Here is a 22,500-nt window from a genome sequence, read left to right on the forward strand (position 1 = left end):
TGTATGCGTGTATGTGTGTGCGCGCACGCGCGCATTGTGCAGTAAGATGGCCTCAGTTTCTACTCTGCATGGTGTGTGTGTGTGTGTGTGTGTGTGTGTGTCAAGTGGAGAGTGGCGACCCATTTGAATTCAATAACCCCTCCCCTCCCCCCAGGGGGCAGCTGTTAACATTCGAGTTAATGGAGTCCATTGTGAATAAATGATGAATGGCACTTTTCTGCTGGCCATCTGTGCAGAGTGAAAGGTTACAGGAAGGCCAGAGATGCAGATTTCTCCTGTTACACTGCTGCAGCGCTCCATCATGCTCTATCACACCAACACCACGGCGAGCAAATACATCGCTTCAAAACACCTGGGGCATTTATCACACTGGGCTAGAAACTGTGCTGCTGAGGAGAACACAGCTCTCAACCCTGATACCAAACACACCATCAGGGTAAACCTGAACACCACAACCAGCACACGGCTATGAAACACCACAACCAGCACACGGCTATGAAACACCACAACCATCCTGCCTGAAATAGAGACAAAGAGAGAAGTAAAACCCCACTGGAGATAAACAGCATCTGATCTACTCAACTTTAACAACTACAGACGGACACTGTGTACTCTCTGTGCAGCACAAACAACTCAAACACTGCTCTGAAGACCTTGGTGTGAATATATACTCTAGTATTCCTTTTGAGGCTCACGTGAATCATATCACCAGGATCTCCTTCTTTCTCCTTAGAAATATTGCTAAAATTAGAAATATGATGTCGTTACAGGATGCAGAAAAACTAGTAGATGTTTTTGTAACATCTAGATTAGACTACTGTAACGCTTTACTGTCTGGGTGTTGGAGTAAGTGCAGAAATAAGCTTCAGTTAGTTCAGAATGCAGCAGCAAGAGTCCTCACTAGATCTAGAAAATATGATCCCATCAGCCCTGTTTTAATCATCTACACTGCTCCCAATTACATCTCACACTGATTATAAAATACTACTACTGACGTATAAAGCACTTAACGCTCTCACGCCGCAGTATCTGAGTGAACTTCTGTACCAGAATGATCCTCCACGCCTACTTAGATCAAAAGGTGCAGGCTATTTGTTGGTACCTTAAATAATGAAGACTCCAGCAGGGGGCAGATGTTTCTCTTATAAACCCCACAGTTATGGAACAGCCTTCCTATCAGTGTTCGGGACTCAGACACAGTCTCAGTGTTCAAGTCGAGGCTGAACACATATTTATTTAGTGGAGTCTTTAGGTGTTTGTGAGGTAAAGGAGCAGATCTGGAGGGATCATGGATATGGAGTGTTTGGTGAACTGGGATATTTGGATGCTGTCGTCTCCTCACTCTCACACGTTCACTCAGGTTTGTTGATGGTGGTGTGGTGGGTCGTCTCTTATCCCAGAGATCCTCATGTCTGTGTTTCCTTCTGCTTCTCCCTTTTAGTTCTGCTGCTACAGTAATTCTTGTTCCTACTTTCACCCTGATCACACTGTACAGTGTTTTTACCTTTTATACAACAATAAGGAGACTTAATAATCCATATCCTTCTTCTCCCCCCCCATCACCCCTCTTCTCTCTCCCCATCACCCCTCTTTGCTCCCCCCCCTCCTCTTCTCTCTCTCTCTGCCTCTGGATGGTGTTCTCTTTGATTGGAGGCGACTCTGTGCAGCTGGAGATGTTTCTTATCTATGGTCTGGAGAGCCATGAAATTACGCAGTAAAAACAGGAGCTTTGAGGATGGATTTGGACTGTAGCTAATATCAACAGTCCACCGACTTGTTCATCAGGGACAAACTTACACTTATATAGAAGATCTTATTCATTCTGTATCACCACATTATCTGTGTAAAGCTGCTCTGAGACGATGTTCATTATTAAAAGCTCAATACAAATAAACAGGAATTGATGTGTGAGACTAAAGCTCCCCCTGCAGGACATCTCACACACACACACACACACACACACACACACACACACACACACACACACACACACACACACACACACACACACAGCTTTGAAGTGCGTAAAAGACCCGTGTTAAGGAGGAAAACAGCAGGGTTCAGTTCAGACTGATTACTGCGTACATGAACACACACTTGGGAAGTGTGGATGAAGATAAAGTGTCACTCAAAGAGACAAACAGCTTTGATGTGTGAGGTTTCTGGGTTCTGGGAACCCAGGTTCTAAAACATGGGTTCCACATGAGCACACACACACACACACACACACACACACACACACACACACACACACACACACACACACACACACACACACACACACTAAACTTCTACATTTTAACTTTATAACCTCTTTAAATGTGTAAAGCTGCTTTGGGAAAATGTGAACTATGCTACACAAATAAAACTGAATTGAAAAATTCTGCATCTACACGCTGATCTGATGTCACACAGCCAGCCTGACATTTAATCCATCCACTAGGGGGCATTAACACTCTCCCCTGCTGCAACACCTTCCTCCTTCAGGAGATAACAATGAAGCAGCTGGCACTTCCGGTCATTAAACCAATGTTACCATGACAACAGAGTAAACTTCACACTGATGGGTGTGCATGCGATGCTCAGTGTGGTGCTGTACGCACTGCCCCCTGCTCTTTGGGTTGGAAATGAACACTACTATAGCAGCTATAGATATCATGACAAATTAATGAATATAAAACCCATTAAAGCTGTGTGTGTGTGTGTGTGTGTGTGTGTGTGTGTGTGTGTGTGTGTGTGTGTGTGTGTGTGTGTGTGTGTGACAAATGTTAAAGACTCTCACCGTGTCCCAGATTTGAAGCTTTATCTGTTTGCCATCTATGGTGATCATCCGCGCTCCAAACTCTACACCTGTAAAGAAGAACCAGATCATCGGATAAAAACATGGTCATGACACACACACACACACACACACACACACACACGAAAAAATAGTTTCTAATGCATGACAGATAAAACCAATAAGCACTCAACAAAAATCTAAAATCTCACTTTAACCCACACTCACACTGTGTGTGTGTGTGTATATGTGTGTGTGTGTGTGTGTGTATATGTGTGTGTGTGTGTGTGTGTGTGTGTGTGTGTGTGTGAGAGAGAGAGGGTCAGAGTGGGTGTGTGAGTGCGAGTGTGAGCAAGTATAAGAGTGTGTGTGTGCGAGTGTGTGCGTGCGCTTACCAATGGTGAGGTCGTGCACAGGCTGGAAGCGTTTATCTGTGAACTGTAATAAAAGACAGGATTTCCCCACACCTGCATCTCACACACACACACACACACACACACACACACACACACACACACAGGTGAATAGATACCGGATTCAGTGCATAAACATGTACATAAGACAATAAAATAATAATCAGTACCTGAGCAGTGCAGTTCACATAATGGAGCACAAACATACAGATGTGTGTAGATGTGTACAAGTGTGGTTGATTAATAGGATTACAGATGTCAGTGTGAGGAGGTGGAAAGGTGAGGATGTGGAGAGGTGAGGAGGTGGAAAGGTGAGAAGGTGAAGAGGTGGAGAGGTGGAAAGGTGAGAAGGTGGAAAAGTGAGGAGCTGGAGAGGTGAGGAGCTGGAGAGGTGGAGAGGTGAGGAGCTAGAGAGGTGGAGAGGTGAGGAGCTGGAGAGGTGAGGAGGTGGAGAGGTGGGAGGTGAGGAGGTGGAGAGGTGAGTGAAACCCTCCAACCCATGGAATCCCTCCGTCCACACAACCCACTCAGTACACACTCATTCTTCACTATGTTGTGGAGGTTGATGTACGCTCCATGTACAGTGTGTGGAGGTGGACTATTAATAAAAGAGATTATTTACACAACACCAGAGCTACTTTATATATTTATAGAGTGTGTGTGTGTGTGTGAGGGAGAACTATTGTGATGTGTGATTAATGATCTGGAGGGTTGAATCCATGTGTCTTTCATTCAATTCATGTGTGTATTTTACTCTGTGCACAGCAGTCAGTCACACACAGGAGTATACACTCACTGCCTTAATCTCTCTCTCACACACACACACACACACACACACACACACACACACACACACACACACACACACACAGACACAGACACAGACACAGACACGACAACTGAACACAAAATCAGAAAAGACAGGAGATTAAATAGAGTCAGCAGGAAAATAGTTAATTTTAAAGCGATTCCTGATGAGGACTCGAGCTGTATCACTGCCCCTCAGATCAGAAATGTAGGTGAGAAAAGAGGGGGGCTTGTTTTATGTGTGTGTGTGTGTGTGTGTGTGTGTGTGTGTGTGTGTGTGTGTGTATAAGGCTCTCTGGTTAGACACAACAGCCTGCTAATGCAGTTTATCTCCTGATTTCATTTCTCTACAATGCATATTTAATCCTGCTGTCTACTTTCACTTCCTGCATGTTCCTCAGTATCTCTCTCTCTGATAAAGAACAGACTGATGTATGGGCTCACATTACAAAACTAAGAACACCAGTGTCAGATGCAATATAGCAGTGTAATAGTGAACAAACGAGGCAACACTAGTAATATAATGAAACATTTACAAACTAAACAAGCTTCTACCCAATCAATGTGCTGTATTTACTGTGTGTGTCATCTCCAGGCTCCATCTGCAACATTTTGTAATGTTCAGTACTTTAAAATGCACAATCATTTGATTAATCAGTTATTAGCAAGTATGATCCAACTAAGCTCTCGGTATGATATCAGTCAAACTAATTCAAATATGTTGTGCTGTAGTATGCTAAGGAAATCTCGCTCGCTCTCTCTTTTTAAGGGCCTTTTATTTTAAAATGTTTATGTGCCATTTCTCTTTGCTTATGTGAACTGCAATAAAATGTTTTTTTCACATGCATTTTTTAACAAATTATAGAGAATAGAATCGAAAATGGTGTTGGTATTGGTATCAGTAGTTAAAATGTAAATGATACCCATCTGTACACGCGGTATTTTGGACCTGTTACACACAACCTCAATCATTAACGCACTTCTGTTTGTGTGCATTTGTGCGTGTGAGAGAGAGAGAGAGAGAGAGAGAGAGAGAGAGAGAGAGAGAAAAAGAGTGTGTTACCAAGAGCAACAGTGGTTGCTAAGCACAAGGGACACACTCAAGAAGAGGGTGCAAGGGGGATGCAGAGTCAACACAAACGCGCGCGCGCACACACACACACACACACACACACACACACACACACACACACACACACACACACACACACACACACACACACACACACACAGACACAGACACAGACAGAGAGTGGGATCACATGACTGCATATTTTTACTTTGCAAATGAGAAAAGTAAGTGTATGTGGTCTGATGTTTTGAATTCGAAATTTGAAAAGGAATGTAAATAGCTCACCATAATTTGATTTGAAACTCACTCAGTGGGGGGGGGTTGAGGTGAAACATGTACAGAGTGATTTTACAACTGATTATAATCATTATTACACACAGCATCAGACCACACACACACACACACACACACACACACACACACACACACACACACACACACACACACACAGTAAATAGTACATACAAGGGAGGGGCTGTAGTGAATACGAGTGAATATGAGGGAGGGGCTGTAGTGAATACGAGTGAATATGAGGGAGGGGCTGCAGTGAATACGAGTGAATACGAGGGAGGGGCTGCAGTGAATACGAGGGAGGGGCTGCTGTTGCCAAGAAAAATAAAAAAGCACGAGTTTTGGAAACCTGTCTGTACTTATATGATTTGTGTTGTAACTGGAGTTAGCGAGCTCTCCCTTCACCCAGACTCAACATGCTACAACGGCTTGTATCTAAACAGCAGCCCACCAAGAAAGTCATTGTTTACTGTCTTCCTCCTTCCTTTCACAACTATTTCTCTCGGGAGTTTATCTTTTGGCATCGTCGTGTGTTTAAAAAAAGTGTAGTGCAGCTCAGAACACAGGTGAAGTGTGTTTTTTCGTTTCCGTTCTGCAATTTCATTGGTCTAATGTTATGGGGTTCAGTTTTTTGGCTTGAAGTTTGTGAAACCAGGAAAAACCCAGGAAAAATCCATAAATTAGCCGCTTCCTTGTTTAAGCCGCAAAACATGGGAAAAAAGTAGCGGCTTATAGTCCGGAAAATGCGGTACATACAAGACGGGCTGTAGTACACAGGAGGGAGGGGCTGTAGTACACACGAGGGAGGGGCTTTAGTGAATGTAAGGTAGAGGCTGTAGTGAATATGGGGAGAGGCTGTGGTGAATATGGGGGTGGGGCTTTAGTGAATGTAAGGTAGAGGCTGTAGTGAATATGGGGCGGGCTGTGGTGAATATGGGGGTGGGGCTTTAGTGAATGTAAGGTAGAGGCTGTAGTGAATATGGGGCGGGCTGTGGTGAATATGGGGGTGGGGCTTTAGTGAATGTTAGGTAGAGGCTGTAGTGAATATGGGGCGGGGCTGTGGTGAATATGGGGGTGGGGCTTTAGTGAATGTAAGGTAGAGGCTGTAGTGAATATGGGGCGGGGCTGTGGTGAATATGGGGGTGGGGCTTTAGTGAATGTAAGGTAGAGGCTGTAGTGAATATGGGGCGGGGCTGTGGTGAATATGGGGGTGGGGCTTTAGTGAATGTAAGGTAGAGGCTGTAGTGAATATGGGGAGGGGCTGTGGTGAAAACGGGGGAGGGGCTTTAGTGAATATGGAAGGGGTCATAGTTAACAGTAACAGTTATGTAAGATCGAGCTGGATGTGTTTACTCGAGTTCTGGGCTTCATCATGTTACAGATCCACATGTTTTGAACATTCTAAACTACTGCACTTCATAAACAACTACACACAACTCTATAACTCTCAGTTCCTCTATCAGAAAGAGTAAAGTAGATTTGCGACTAAATAAGCCCTATTTATCAAAATATATTTAAAACCACGTTATAGCTCTTTATCTGCTGCTCAGAGTCAGTCAGGACACAGGGTTACTGTGAGGGTTCTTAACTTCCAAAAAGTTCACACACCCCAGACTGGAGGTCAGAGGTATTGTTAGTATAATGTATTGTAGGTTCTTATTCTCTAGCAAGGTTCATATTTACATACAGAGCTCAGCGATGATGAATGAACTCTTCACATCTGATCCTTTACTTTACTTGAATGTTGAAGCATTACGATATTTGTACATTTTCATTACTGTGATATGGCTCACACACACACTGCAGTGAATATGGTGATACAGTATAGCGGTGTACATGACGTGTAAACACTCACTACACTGATGTGTATAAAACCCCTAAAGCATGTGAGAGGCTTGCTCATTTATTCACTCTGTTCATCTCCAGCCTGCCATCTGCTCACATCCACATAAACACTGAACACTTACACAGGAGAAACACTGAGTGTGTTTCAATGAAATTTCTGAAAGTCTGTAATATTTACTGTAATAAAACATCTAAATATTTCATCTCCTTTGAAAAAAGGAATTAGTGTCAATAAAACAAGTGTTTATAAGAGGATAAAGGTTATATCCTATTTTAAAAAGATGTAAAAAGAGTGTTTGTAAAAAGTTAGGCGCAGCTCTGGGCTGAGAGGCGCAGCTCTGGGCTGAGAGGCGCAGCTCTGGGCTGAGAGGCGCAGCTCTGGGCTGAGAGGCGCAGCTCTGGGCTGAGAGGCGCAGCTCTGGGCTGAGAGGCGCAGCTCTGGGCTGAGAGGCGCAGCTCTGGGCTGAGAGGCGCAGCTCTGGGCTGAGAGGCGCAGCTCTGGGCTGAGAGGCGCAGCTCTGGGCTGAGAGGCGCAGCTCTGGGCTGAGAGGCGCAGCTCTGGGCTGAGAGGCGTAATGATAATAGATTATATAATGTTTATAGGAGGTTATAGTGTGTTTATATGGGGTTATGTAGCATTTATAAGAGGTTATAATGCCAACTAAACACTTTGTTGTGCGTGTTATTCGACTAAACGCCATTTTCCTGAGCATCATCTGGGCTGAGGTTCTCCTCCACTCCAGCACACGCAGATTTAGTTTCTCACACACACACACACACACACACACACACACACACACACGAGATAAATATTAATAACGTTATATTAAAAGGCATCTGTTTATGTGAACGTGTCCCTCACCCTCGGGCTAATCACACTGTACTGAGCTAGCAAGGTGTCATCTTTTCTCCAACCAAATTCGGATAAATCCCGCCTCCTTGATTCCGATTAGCTGATCGGTAAAGTTTCCTGAACTCCCACCAATCGAATCAGAAATGGGTATAACAAGAGCCAATCACAGAGCGAGGGGGTGGAGTTTGTCTCAATACGGATAGGGAAAGAAATGGAGGCTAACAAGCTAAGAATAGAGGTTAAGAATAAGACTTCCCACAACCCGTCTGAACAACAACAACAATAATAATAATAATAATAATAATAATAATAATAAACCAATATAAAGATATGAATAATTACAGTGGTAAAATCAAAAACAGTAGTTAAAGGCTAGTAGATGTGATCTGATTCCTGGGGAGAATAATATTTTGTAGACGTGCTGATCAACTCGGTGAGTGTAATTATGTGGTAATATAAAGACAGTATGGAGTCTGTGCTGACGGGAGAAATATTTACAAAAGTAGTCACAAAAAATATAATAAATAAACAGAAGGGGGGGGGGGGACGGTCCGTCATGCCGGCCTCTCCTTCACCACGTCATTCACTCCAACACTGCGGAAATACTCCCGGAGAGCGGGCTGGAGCTCCCACGTCCTCAGCACTGCTACTGCTCCGGCTCCTTTCCGTGTGTGTGTGTGTGTGTGTGTGTGTGTGTGTGTACCTGTATCTCCGATAATGATGTATTTGAAGAGGTACGCGTACGCCATGGCCAAGCCGCTGTCTCCGGCCTCTTCTCCGCTTAGAAAATGGCTCCTGAGGGAAAAAAAGAAAAACCTAAAATGAAGCTCTACACGGGCTCGATCCTCTGCGGTCTCCGCTCGGGCAGGGTCGGCACTCCCAGTAGCGGGCAGAGAGAGTGGTTTATTCCGGCTCTCGCCGATTTTTCTCCGCGGTCACTGCGCTGCTATTTTGTCGACGCTGAGGCGAATAATCAACACCTCACGACCCCGCCAGTGACGTCATCACGCGCCGCTCCGCCCTCGCCACGCACGCACACGCGCACGCGCACGACTTAACCGGAAGTTATAGGTTTTATAATAAACCCTAGAAAATCCGTGCATACATGATTTAAAATTTAGTCACGTGCTCTTTAAAAAAAACAAACAAACATGTATACATTTATTACTGCTCTAAACACAAACCCTACAATTATTCGATACACTGAATACACCATCAAATATAATATTTATAGTAATCTATTAAAACTCAAAATGCCTTCCGTTAACCGGAAGTAGCATTTAATAATGATTAGTTTACAGTTTAACGCTTTAACAACCAAAAAAAAAATTTAAAAATTAAATAATAAAAAATAAATAAATTCTAGACCAGGTTTTCATGTTTTCATGTATATTGAAGTTAACACACTTTGCTTACTTGTCAGTTGAACAGGTTTTTATAAGCTTTTTATTCGATTTTTAAAAGTTTATTTTATGAAAATGTATACATTTAGTTATAAAATTGAGGCTTTGTGTAATTATAATAATGATTGATTGATTTATATATATAAATCTGATACAGTGATGAAATTGCAGGTGGAAGTGTAAATCATGAGACAGAACTGATACACTCATGAACATGAAATCTCAGTCTGGAGTCTGGAGTCTGTAGAAAAGTCCAGTGTGTATCAGAGACACCTCCTGGTCTTCTCTTCATCTGCCTTTGTCCATGATGGACTCACTCCTGTTTAGGGCTGTCAGGAGAGGAACCTGATGTGGTCTACTGCTGTTGTAGCTCATGCACCTGAAGATATGATGTGTTGTGTGTTCACCACAGGATTCAAATTATTACAGACGTCCTGTCAGCTCTTTGTTTACTCTCACCAACAACTAGGATCCGTCTGCAGAACCTACACCAGCCTGTGTGTTTTTGTTCTTCACACCACTCTGTGTAAACTCCACAAACTGCTGCTTTGTTAAAATCCCAGCAGGTGATCAGCGGAAAAGCACAAACCAGCCCATCTGGTGTCGACAATCATGTGATCTCAACTTTAATTAATTTTACTGAAGCGCTTCACCCGACTTCCTGACTGGGACCCTCAGCAGCAACAACTGCAATCAAGCCTTTGTGAAAACTTGGATGGACCTCTTGAGTGAGTCGTCGCTATGCTCTTGGGGTAATTTTGGTCGGCCGGCCACTCCTCTGAAGGTTCTCCACTGTTCCAAGTTTTTGCTATTTGTGAATAATGGCTCTCACTGTTGTTCTCTGGAGCCCCAAAGCTTTAAAAAAAATGTTTCACACACAATGTTCGAGGTAACATTTTAAAACATAGTTTGTACTAATAAATTACATAAACAGTTTGAAAAACTATTTTATAATTTTATTATTCATTTAAAGTAATAAATAAACCATTTATGACAAGTAATTCACAATTTTTGTTGAGTTTACCGTACATGTATAATTCCCCCTGAAAAAGGAAACATCAAAAGAAGAGTCAAAACCTCACATTTTAGTTGTTACTTGTGAAGGGTCATAGAATGAAACCCAGCGAGTATCGAGGTTGCACTGTATATAAATACACAGTAATCCCTCATGTATCGCGGTGCTTACATTCCAAAACCACCAGAGATAAATGAAAAAACACAATAAACGGACACCACCCCGAAATTTTTATTATTTTTTTATTTAAGCTGTAAATCCTCCTCCAACAAACTTTAAACACACACAGAAAACATTTGTGAGAATACAGTAATTATATTGTTATTAATAAATGTCATTATTTCAACATAAAACTCCATAAAAGCAATTCCCTATAATAGTTTTGGTCTATGGTGCTCTCCACGAGGTAGCAGGAAAATCAGCCAAACTAATTAGTGATGTGGCAAATGCAATTCCGCGATAATCCGTGATTCCAACCATGATAAAGCGGGACATTACTGTATATATATATATATATTACATGCTGTACATATACTTACATTATTATCTGCACTTGTCAAGTTGCACAATTGCAAACTTCTGGTTGCTGCTACCCTAGCCACCCACCCACACGCCTAACCACCCACCTACCCACCCACACTCCTACACACCCACCTACCCACACTCCCAACCACCCACCTACCCACACTCCCAACCACCCACCTACCCACACTCCTACACACCCACCTACCCACACTCCTACACACCCACCTACCCACACTCCCAACCACCCACCTACCCACACTCCTACACACCCACCTACCCACACTCCTACCCACCCACCTACCCACACTCCTAACCACCCACCCACCTACCCACACTCCTAACCACCCACCCACCTACCCACACTCCTACACACCCACCTACCCACACTCCTAACCACCCACCTACACACACTCCTAACCACCCACCTACACACACTCCTAACCACCCACCTACCCACACTCCTAACCACCCACCTACCCACACTTCTACCTACCCTCCTACACACACTCCTAACCACCCACCTACCCACACTCCTAATCACCCACCTACCCACACTCCTAATCACCCACCTACCCACACTCCTAATCACCCACCTACCCACACTTCTACCTACCCTCCTACACACACTCCTAACCACCCACCCACCTACCCACACTCCTAACCACCCACCTACACACGCTCCTAACCACCCACCTACACACACTCCTAACCACCCACCTACCCACACTCCTAATTACCCACCTACCCACACTCCTAATCACCCACTTACCCACACTCCTACCCACCCACCTACACACACTCCTAACCACCCACCTACACACACTACTAACCACCCACCTACACACACTCCTAACCACCCACCTACCAGCTCTATGTAGCTCTATATAGTGTTATGTAGCTCTATGTTGTGCAGCTCTATGTAGCTCTATGTTGTGTTATGTAGCTTTATGTTGTGTAGCTCTATGTAGCTCTATGTTGTGTTATGTAGCTCTATGTTGTGTAGCTCTATGTTGTGTTATGTAACTCTATGTTGTGTAGCTCTATGTTGTGTTATGTAGCGCTGTGTAGCTCTATGTTGTGTTATGTATCTCTATGTAGCTCTATGTTGTGTTATGTATCTTTATTTTGTGTTTTGTAGCTCTATGTTGTGTTATGTAGCTTTATGTTGTGTTATGTAGCTCTATGTAGTGCTATGTTGTGTTATGTAGCTCTATGTTGTGTTATGTAGCGCTGTGTAGCTCTATGTTGTGTTATGTATCTCTATGTAGCTCTATGTTGTGTTATGTATCTTTATTTTGTGTTTTGTAGCTCTATGTTGTGTTATGTAGCTTTATGTTGTTTATGTAGCTCTATTTTGTGTTATGTAGCTCTATGTTGTGTTATGTAGCTCTATGTTGTGTTATGTATCTTTGTGTTGTGTTATGTATCTTTGTGTTGCGTTTTGTAGCTCTATGTTGTGTTATGTAGCTCTATGTTGTGTTCTGTAGCTCTATGTTGTGTTATTCAATTCAATTCATTTTTATTTGTGTTGAGCTTTTAATAATGAAAATGGTCTCAGAGCAGCTTTACACAGATAATGTGGTGATTAAAATGAATATGATCTTTATAAGTAAGTTTTTTCCTGATAAACAAGCCGGTGGTGACTGTGGTGAGGGAAAAACTCCCCGAGATGGCAAAGGAAGAAACCCTGAGAGGAACCAGACTCTAGACCAGGGGTCACCAACGTGGCCCCCAAGAACCACATGAGTCACCCGTGAGCCTTTTCTAAAAAATAGCTGTTTCCTATAGTTCTTCTACCTTGTAACATGATACTGTCATTCTATTTGTTAATAAATTAGATAGATATGTTGTGTTATGTAGCTCTATGTAGCTCTATGTTGTGTTATGTAACTCTATGTTGTGTAGCTCTATGTAGCTCTATGTTGTTTACATTTACATTTGCGGCATTTATCAGAAGCTCTTATCCAGAGCGACGTACAAAAGTGCTTTAAATCTCTAGTAATGAATAAATCTACACTGTACACAAGATTACAAACTTAATATAAATATAACTCGAATTCTACAAACTTGAAAAGTGCTAATTTAAGTATTGCAGGAAGAGGTAGGTCTTCAGTCGTCGCTTGAAGATAGTCAGGGACTCTGCTGTATGGACATCTAGGGGAAGTTCATTCCACCACCTCGGTGCCAGAACAGAGAAGAGCCTTGAAGTGTACTTACCTCTCATTCTGAGAGAAGGTGGTACCAGTGGAGCAGTGCTGGAGGATCTCAGACAGCGTGTTGCAGTGCGAGATGTGATGAGGTCTCTGAGGTAAGATGGTGCTGGTCCATTTTTGGCCTTGTAGGCATCATCAGTGTTTTGAATCTGATACGTGCAGCAACTGAAAGCCAGTGAAGGGAGCACAGCAGTGGGGTGGTGTGGGAGAACTTGGGCTGATTGAACACAAGTCGTGCAGCTGCATTTTGGATCATTTGCAGTGGACGAATAGCGTTCAGGGGAAGACCTGCCAGCAGAGAGCTGCAGTAGTCATGTCTTGAAATGACAAGAGACTGAACAAGCACCTGGGCAGCCTGTATGGACAGAAATGGTCGAATCCTTCGGATACAGTAAAACCCCGTTGTACGAGCAACCTATAGTATGAGCAAACGGAGATACGAGCAAACTCGCTCGCAAAATTTTACCGTTTCACGAGCAAATTTCGAAGGCACGAGCAAACCCATGCTGCCGGTTCCCCATTTTCGGCGGAGGGTCGCATCAGTCGCTTAGTTGATGACTTATCACTCGGTCGCTCTCGTTGTTCAGTGCAGCAAAAACGTAACTGTGGCAGCGGGGGCGTGGCCGAGCGGCGGTTTGTGAATGGAGGGTGGGTCCGGGAGCAGATAGGCAGGGGATTGCTTTACCTGAAGTTAATGTGACCTAATGATTGTTCTCGCTTTTCAAGTGATCGGAGGGTGCATTTAAGGAGGAGACCGTGTGCGTGTGTGTGTGTGTGCGTGCGTGTGTGTGTGTGTGTGCGTGCGTTCGTGTGCACGTGCGTGTGTGTGCGCCAGAGACGTGCTGCGTGGGGCACTAAGTAGACCGACCCAAAAAAAACAAACAAATAAAAGTGGCTCCTGTATTCATACGCTCTTCCACAGTAACTTTTTTTAGTTTTATTTTTTTATTTCACTAGAAATCTTGAAAAATGTCTCCCAAGAAAATCAGTGATGGTGCTGTGAAAACGAAAGTAAATAGAATTACCATGGAAACCGAGGAGGTTATGAGTGTGGTGCGCGTCTCACACTCGCAATCAAACACTATCACATGAGTAAGTGTTAAATTATGTTTATATTACGGTAATTTGCGGTGTATTTAAAAAAAAAAATAGGCTACAAATACTTTTTAAGTGCAGAAATAAGCGATCGGATAAGATCTCGGAACGGATTAAATCACTTTTACATTCATTCCTATGGTGAAAATCAGTTCGAACATACGAGCAAATGGACACACGAGCAATTTTCAAGAACGAATTATGCTCGTACAACGGGGTTTTACTGTAATGTAGAGAAGAAATCGACAAGAACAAGCAACATTAGCGACATGTGGGAAAAAAGACAGTTCATTGTCCATAGTTACCCCAAGGTTACGAGCAGTGGCTGAAGGGGAGAGCAGAGAGTCATGAAGTGTTATTTGGAGATCTTGACCTGGAGATGAATCACCTGGAATGACCAGCAGTTCTGTTTTGCTGAGGTTGAGTTTTAGTTGGTGAGCACTCATCCATAAAGATATGTCTGACAAGCATGCAGAGATTCGAGCGGAAGCTGTGGTATTTGATGGAGGGAAAGAAAAGATGAGTTGAGTGTCATCTGCATAGCAGTGATAAGAAAACCCATGTGAGGATATGACTTCACTTTAAAAGGAGGGGACCAAGTACCAAGCCTTGTGGGACACCAGTGGTGAGTCTTCACGGGGCAGATGTGGATCCCCTCCATGTTACCTGGTATGAGCGACCTTCCAGGTAGGAAGCAAACCATTCCCATGCTGTTCCACAGATACCAAGGCTCTTGAGGGTTGACAAAAGTGTCTTGTGGTTGACTGTGGCAAATGCTGCTGAAAAGTCCAGGAAGATAAGTACAGATGACAGCTTGGCTAATCGAACAGCATGCAGTTTCTCAGAAACAGCCAAAAGGGCCGTCTCTGTGGAATGTGCTGCTTTGAACCCAGACTGGTTCGGATCATGGAGGTTGTTCTGTGAGAGAGAGACAGACAGTTGGTTAAAAACAGTGCGTTCCAGAGATTTAGAAAGAAAGGAAAGAAGTGATACCGGTCTGTAGTTGTTGATGTCTAATGGATCCAGAGCAGGTTTCTTCAAGATAGGAATGACCCTTGCTTGCTTGAAGGTAGTTGGTACATAGCCCAGATGTTAATGACCCATTGATGATTGTGGAGATGAAGGGCAGGAGATTTTGCGTGATGGTCTGGAGCGCAGTTGAAGGGATTGGATCCAGAGGACAGGTGGTGGGATTGCAAGATCGGATGACTTGCAGTATCTCATCTTCTGTTAAGGTTGAGAAGCTTGACAGAGACGTAGTGGATTGTTGGCTGTGTTGTGTAGTCATTGTTGGAGAGGAAGTGAAGGTCTGGCAGATTTTCCTAATCTTCTCATCAAAGAAGGAGGCAAAGTCATTAGCAGTCAGGGAGGATGGAGCAGGTGCAGCAGGGGGGTTGAGTAGAGAAGAAAAGATGTTGTGAAGCTTACGAGGATCTTGTGCAGAGGCCTCAAGCTTTTCCTTGTAGAAGGCAGTTTTGGCAGAAGTCACCTCCAAGGAAAATTTGGTCAGGAGTGCACGGTAAGATGAGAGGTCTACATCAAGTTGTGATTTTTTCCACTTCCTCTCTGCAGATCTGAGTTCTCGTCGATTGCTGCGCAAAACTTCTGACAGCCACGGTGTGGGACAAGAAGCAGTGTGTGTCCTCTTTTGTGACGTAGCTTCCTGTGACGTAGCTTCCTGTGTTTGACTTGTTTGCCACGAGTTACGTGTTTGTATCTCTCTCGGCGTCTTTCAAACAAACTTTGCTATCTATCCATCCGTTTTTCCTCTTTTAATAATCCTTAATTGTTTTTGTCTTCCTGACTTGTGCCTGTAGTTAGTTAACTCGACTATAACTAGTGTTGTTTATATTTATTTTCTCTCACTCACATCTCTGTATAATAAATCTGTTCGTGACGATAAGCACTATGCCGGTTGTTTGTCTGCATTCGAGCACAGGTGAGGACTCGTTCGAGTTGCAAACGGTGGCGTTGGAGATGGAGGCATTGGAGAAACAGATTCGCGAGCTGCATGTAAAGCATGCCCGGCTGCGAGAGCGGAAAGCGGCGCTGGAAACATCCCGGGCGGACGCGCACTCATCCCAGGTAAACTCCCGGGTTGAACCTAACGCTCCCAGCACATCAACTCCGCGTGCTTCTATGCCCAGGCCCAGCGCACCTACAACTCCGGCACCGGTGCAACATGGACCCTGGATGCGGCCGTGGCGAAAGAGACAAGCCAAGCCCCGATCGAGGACGTCTCCACCTCCACCACCGGCCTTCGAGATCTCGACCGAGAACCGCTTCGTCCCCCTCCGCGAGACGGAACGCGACACTGTTATTCTCGGAGATTCCATCGTCCGGCATGTCCGTGCTACCCGAGCTAAAGGTAAGGTGCACACTCGCTGTTTTCCTGGTGCTCGTGTTCTGGATGTCGCTGCGCAGGTACCCGCGATCCTGAACGAGAACTTCGGAGCGGTTGTTCTCCATGCCGGAGCAAACGACACCAGGCTGCGGCAAACGGAGATCTTAAAGAGGGACTTCAGGATCCTGGTGGAGACGGTACGCAGCACATCACCCACAACGAGGATCATTGTGTCAGGACCTCTTCCCACTTACCAGCGAGGGGCTGAGAAGTTTAGTAGACTTTTAGCTCTAAATGAATGGTTACAGTCATGGTGTCGAGAACATAAACTTCTCTTTGTTAATAACTGGAACTGTTTCTGGGAGCGTCCTAGGTTCTTCCGCCCTGATGGCCTGCACCCCAGCAGAGTTGGAGCAGCAGTGCTATCAGATAACATCTCTAGGATACTTCACACCATCTGACTGGTAAGACATCAAGAAATCTTCAACTATAAGAACACGCATACTACAGACCAAATAGTTACAAGTTCACACACAGCCCAGTTTATAGAAACCGTATCTATTCCTCGGGTAGTAAAACCAAGAATTAAATACACAAGATCCAGAAATAATCTTATTGCAGTTAAAACTGAAAAATGCCAGATAAACAAACACAACAAAGTTCTAAAGTTCGGTCTTTTAAACATTAGATCACTTGCACCCAAAGCACTGATTGTGTACAGACCCCCAGGACCCTACGCTGATTTTCTTCATGAGTTTGCTTGTTTTCTCTCAGACCTCGTGATCGATTTTGCTAAAGTGCTGCTTGTAGGAGATTTTAATATTCATGTAGATGATGAAAACGATGCTCTAGGATTATCATTTGTCGACTAATTAAACTCTTTTGGGGTTAAACAAAACGTCACCGGACCAACCCACCGTTTTAACCACACACTAGACTTAATAATATCCCACGGAGCAGACGTCACTGATATAGATATTTTACCCCAGAGTGATGACATCACAGACCATTATCTCCTACTGTACACACTACCGGTAGAGCAGATTAACCGTGTTTCACCACGGTATCGACTTGGTAGGACTATTATTCCAACCACTAAGGACAGATTCATAAATAACCTGCCTGATTTATCTCAGTTTCACATTAAACCCATAACTGCTGATCATCTTGATGAGATGGCGAACAACATAGACCTTATCCTCACTAGCACTTTAGACACTGTTGCCCCCATCCGGTTAAAAAAGGTTCGAGAACAAGCACCTGCACCTTGGTATAATAGTCATACGCATGCCCTAAAGAGAACAACACGTAATCTGGAGAGAAAATGGAGGAAAACTAAATTGGAGGTATTTAGAATTGCGTATAAAGACAGTATGCTTAGCTACAGACAGGCGCTAAAAGCTGCTAGAGCTAAACACCTGAGCAAACTCATAGAAAATAACAAAAACAATCCCAGGTTCCTTTTCAGTACAGTCGCTAAATTAACAACAAATCAGGGATCTGAAAAATGTGTTCCATCACAGTTTAGTAGTGAAGACTTTATGAATTTCTTCACTGAAAAAATAGATAACATTAGAAACACAATTGTGGCAGTTCAACCTCTGACAGCATCTCCTGACACAATCGTACTTACAACCCCACAACTACACTGTTTTACATGTATAGGACAGGAAGAGCTGTATGATGCTATTATGAAAGCTAAATCAACAACATGTCAGTTAGATCCAATTCCCACTAAACTACTGAAGGAAGTGTTATATACAGCTGGTGAGCCTCTTCTCAATATTATTAACTCCTCACTATCGTTAGGTCATGTCCCTAAATCCCTCAAGTTAGCAGTTATTAAGCCCCTCATTAAAAAACCTAATCTGGATCCAAACACGTTATCGAATTACAGACCCATTTCAAATCTCCCATTTATGTCTAAAATTTTAGAAAAGATTGTCGCTGCCCAGTTATGTAACCACTTGCAGGAGAACAACATCTTTGAAGAGTTTCAGTCAGGTTTTAGGCCCCATCATAGCACAGAAACTGCTCTAGTTAAAATCACTAACGACCTGTTTTTAGCTTCAGACCAAGGCTACATCTCCCTATTAGTTTTACTAGATCTTAATGCTGCGTTCGACACTATAGATCATGATCTTCTCCTCGATCGCTTACAGAATTACATCGGTATTCAGGGACAGGCATTAAGCTGGTTTAAATCCTACCTGTCCAATCGTTACCATTTCGTAGATTTAAATGGAGAGCTATCCAGGATAATGCTAGTAAATTATGGCGTGCCACAAGGGTCAGTTCTAGGACCCCTGCTTTTTACAATATACATGCTTCCATTAGGAAATATTATTAGAAGGCATGGAATTAGCTTCCATTGTTATGCTGATGATACCCAGCTATATATTTCATCCAAACCAGGCGATACAGCTCAATTAGCTCGCATAACTGAGTGTGTTGAAGAAATAAGAGATTGGATGACCCATAACTTTCTGCTATTAAATTCTGATAAAACGGAGATTTTGCCCATCGGCCCAAAAAATAGTACACAGAAGCTCCAGCATCTCAGCCTGCATTTAGACGGTTGTTCTGTAACTACTAGTTCAACAGTAAAAGACCTGGGAGTTATTTTAGACAGCAACTTATCTTTTAAAAATCACATCAACCAAGTTACAAAAACAGCCTTCTTTCACCTTAGAAATATTTCTAAGCTAAGAAATATGTTATCTATATCTGATGCAGAGAAGCTCGTCCATGCGTTTATGACCTCTAGAATAGACTACTGTAATGCATTACTAGGTGGATGTCCTGCATCATTAATAAACAAGCTTCAGTTAGTTCAGAATGCCGCAGCAAGAGTTCTTACTAGGTCAAGAAAATACGATCATATAACCCCAATCTTATCGTCCCTACATTGGCTTCCTATTAAGTTTCGAATGGACTACAAACTACTGCTACTCACTTATAAAGCACTAAATGGTTTGGCTCCCATGTATCTATCCAGTCTTTTAACACGCTACAATCCGTCACGCTCCCTGAGATCTCAAAACTCTGGGCTTCTAGTAGTTCCTAGAATAGCAAAGTCCACTAAAGGCGGTAGAGCATTTTTACATTTAGCTCCTAAACTCTGGAATTAGTCTTCCTGACAGTGTTCGGGGTTCAGATACACTCTCCCAGTTTAAGTGTAGATTAAAAACATATCTTTTTAGCAAAGCCTACACATAACACACATCACACACATCACATCATAACCTTGTGCTCCAGAACATCTGATCACATGCACATTATCAACTTGTGCTGTTAATATCATGAACAGCAGCTACGCTAATTCCTCTCCACTGCTTCTCTTTCTCTCCCCATCCCGAGGCATCCTGAGGTTTGGCCAGCTCCAGTCACGTCCCACCTCGTGAAGATTATGGACCTATGGATGATCATGGAGAAGTAGATGCCGAGTGTTTAAAGGCCCTGGCATGGAGAAGCTGATGCTGGATCTATGATGATCACAAATTGTTCTGTATTGTTGAAAGATTTATGACCAAACTCTTGATGTCACCCATATGAGGATGGGTTCCCCTTTGAGTCTGGTTCCTCTCAAGGTTTCTTCCTCATATCATCTAAGGGAGTTTTTCCTTGCCACTGTCGCCACGGCTTGCTCATCAGGGACAAACGCACACCATTCACCTTCACTGTTGTTTTCTGTAAAGCTGCTTTGAGACAATGTCTGTTGTGAAAAGCGCTATACAAATAAACTTGACTTGACTTGACTTGACTTGACAAGAAGTCTTCTTGGGTCTTGTAGTCAAGGGGCAAAGGAGGTCCATGGTTGAGGAAAGAGATGAGAGGAAGGAGTCCGTAGGGTACGTCTAAGGGTAGAGAGGAAAAGGAGTCAGGGTCAGGAAGAGATGAAAGAGTGGTAGAGCCAATGGCCTGGCCTCCTGGTGGTGCAGGTGAGGTGCACACGTCCCCCCCGAAAGTAGACTGTCAGGATCTACGCACCACAGCCCGTTCGTTGGAGGCGAGGGTAACCCTTAGGACATCCTGCTCCTTCTTGGGCCTAGAGATTGGGTGGCAACGCACTGCTTCTGGGCTTCGCAGTGCCCGGAAGGACCGGGCTGGGGCTGCTGCTGAGCAGCCCCACAAGATCGGCAAGGGAGGTACTGCTGAAACGCAGCCGACTGCTTTTTAGACTCCTGGAACTTGTTCACGACCGCCGTCACCGCGTCGCAAACAGTCCAGGAGGAGCCATCGGTACGTTCAATAGCACAGCTCGATCCTTATCTGGGAAGTCAGACACGGTGAGCCACAAATGCCTCTCTGTGGCTACCAGGGCCGCCATGGACCGACCAACGGCCCGTCCCGTGTGCTTCATGGCCCTCTTCTCGAAGAGCGCTCTCCGGGAGCGAAGCGTGCACATAGCCATGCGGCTACAATGCGGGCAATCGTCTCCCTCGAGAGCCGATTGCGCATGCTCCACTCCCAAGCAAACAATGCACCGATCATGCGAATCCTTCCGATAATAAAACGGGGACACGGATGAACACATTTACGGTATTTTTGTCTGCCTGCCATCACTCGATCAGAAAAACACAGCAAAACAGCGCTTACCTGAACAAGCAGAAGCTAGTGTTCTTTCCATCTCACAGCCATTTGTAGCTTCCTGGTTTACGCAACGTCGCACGCCGATGACGTCACGTCTAAACGCCTATTGGTCAGATTTCACGTGGTTCAGAGCGTGGTCACGCAGGGGTGTTCCCAAATCATTTCGCTGCAGCTCGAGTTCCCGAAGGGGAACAGTTGTTTGGCTGAAATCGGCACACAGTAAAAATAAAAATTAAATTTCACCAAATCAATGGATAAAAACTAAAAGAAATGAGCTGGTATTAAAAATCTAAGAAGTAAAAAGTACAGATATTTGTGAAAAAATTTAATGAGTAAAAGTAAAAAGTAAAAAAAAAAAAAAAAATATTGGAGTAAAGTACTGTATAGTTTTTGTACTTCGTTACTTCCCACCTCTGCACGTGACCTCATTTATATGATTTATTTAAATAGTAGAAATTAAGGTTTTGTGTTTATGATAATTATAATAGAAATCAATCAGTGTTTAAATCATTAATATCATTCTATCAATAGATCAGTGTGCTGAGAGTCACATTCGAGTCTTTACACAGAAACTGAGGTAAATAAGTAAAGAATCTTGTAATAAAAATGATCATAGGAACATTATATCGTATTTTCCGGACTATAAGCCGCTACTTTTTTCCCACGTTTTGAACTCCGCAGCTTAAACAATGAAGCGGCTAATTTATGGATTTCTCCTGGGTTTTTCCCGGTTTCACAAACTTCAAGCCAAAAAAACTGAACCCCATAACATTAGACCAATGAAATTGCAGAACGGGTTCAGGTGAACCAATGAAACTCTTTATATTAAATCAGATGCGCTCCCACTGAATCGGGCCGCACCACATCATTAATATGGATGATGTTCCTCTGAGGTTTGACCTGCCGCTCACTCGGACTGTCTACAGGAAATGTAAATCATTCGTCACGCTGAAAACAACCGGGCATGAAAACACACTTCACCTGTGTTCTGAGCTGCACGGCATCGGGAGAAAAGATTCACCGATGGTGATTTTTAAACGCACGACGATGCTGAAAGATAAACTCTCGAGAGAAATAGTTGTGAAAGGAAGGAGGAAGACAGTGAACAATGACTTTCTTGGTAGGCTACTGTTTAGATACAAGCCGTGTAACAGACACTGTCTTTCATTAAAGCCTGTGTAACGTTCATTAGTTTCAGTGTAGACATGCGGCTTATAGACAGGTGCGGCTTATAGACAGGTGCGGCTTATAG

The 22,500-nt window shown here is 43.6% G+C and overlaps 2 protein-coding genes and 1 long non-coding RNA gene across 3 annotated transcripts in view; 2 read left to right on the forward strand and 1 right to left on the reverse strand.

Annotated features, from left to right (window-relative positions):
* The window catches only part of rab2a (RAB2A, member RAS oncogene family), a 25,784-nt gene extending 16,680 nt beyond the window's left edge, over positions 1 to 9,104 (reverse strand). Inside the window, exons 1-3 of the mRNA XM_083548171.1 lie at positions 8,764 to 9,104; positions 3,175 to 3,246; positions 2,783 to 2,850 (exon numbers count right to left, since the gene is read on the reverse strand). Coding sequence (XP_083404297.1) covers positions 2,783 to 2,850; positions 3,175 to 3,246; positions 8,764 to 8,809 — 186 coding nt within the window. The 5' untranslated portion in view covers positions 8,810 to 9,104. The remainder of the gene's footprint in view (positions 1 to 2,782; positions 2,851 to 3,174; positions 3,247 to 8,763) is intronic.
* Positions 4,616 to 7,513, forward strand: LOC310729729. The gene is made up of 3 exons (XR_014534627.1): positions 4,616 to 5,003; positions 5,041 to 5,561; positions 6,166 to 7,513. It is a non-coding gene; the product is annotated as an uncharacterized lncRNA (long non-coding RNA).
* A 7,116-nt stretch (positions 9,105 to 16,220) lies between the features above and the next one.
* On the forward strand, positions 16,221 to 17,357 carry LOC310730070 (uncharacterized protein). Its single transcript, XM_083548822.1, has 2 exons — positions 16,221 to 16,396; positions 16,459 to 17,357. Exons 1-2 carry the CDS (start codon positions 16,332 to 16,334, stop codon positions 17,114 to 17,116), a joined length of 723 nt encoding a protein of 240 aa, XP_083404948.1. The 5' UTR covers positions 16,221 to 16,331; the 3' UTR covers positions 17,117 to 17,357.
* The last annotated feature ends 5,143 nt before the right edge of the window (positions 17,358 to 22,500 follow it).

Source organism: Silurus aristotelis (assembly GCF_946808225.1).
Source record: "Silurus aristotelis genome assembly, chromosome: 8".
In the NCBI taxonomy this organism is placed as follows: Eukaryota; Metazoa; Chordata; class Actinopteri; order Siluriformes; family Siluridae; genus Silurus; species Silurus aristotelis.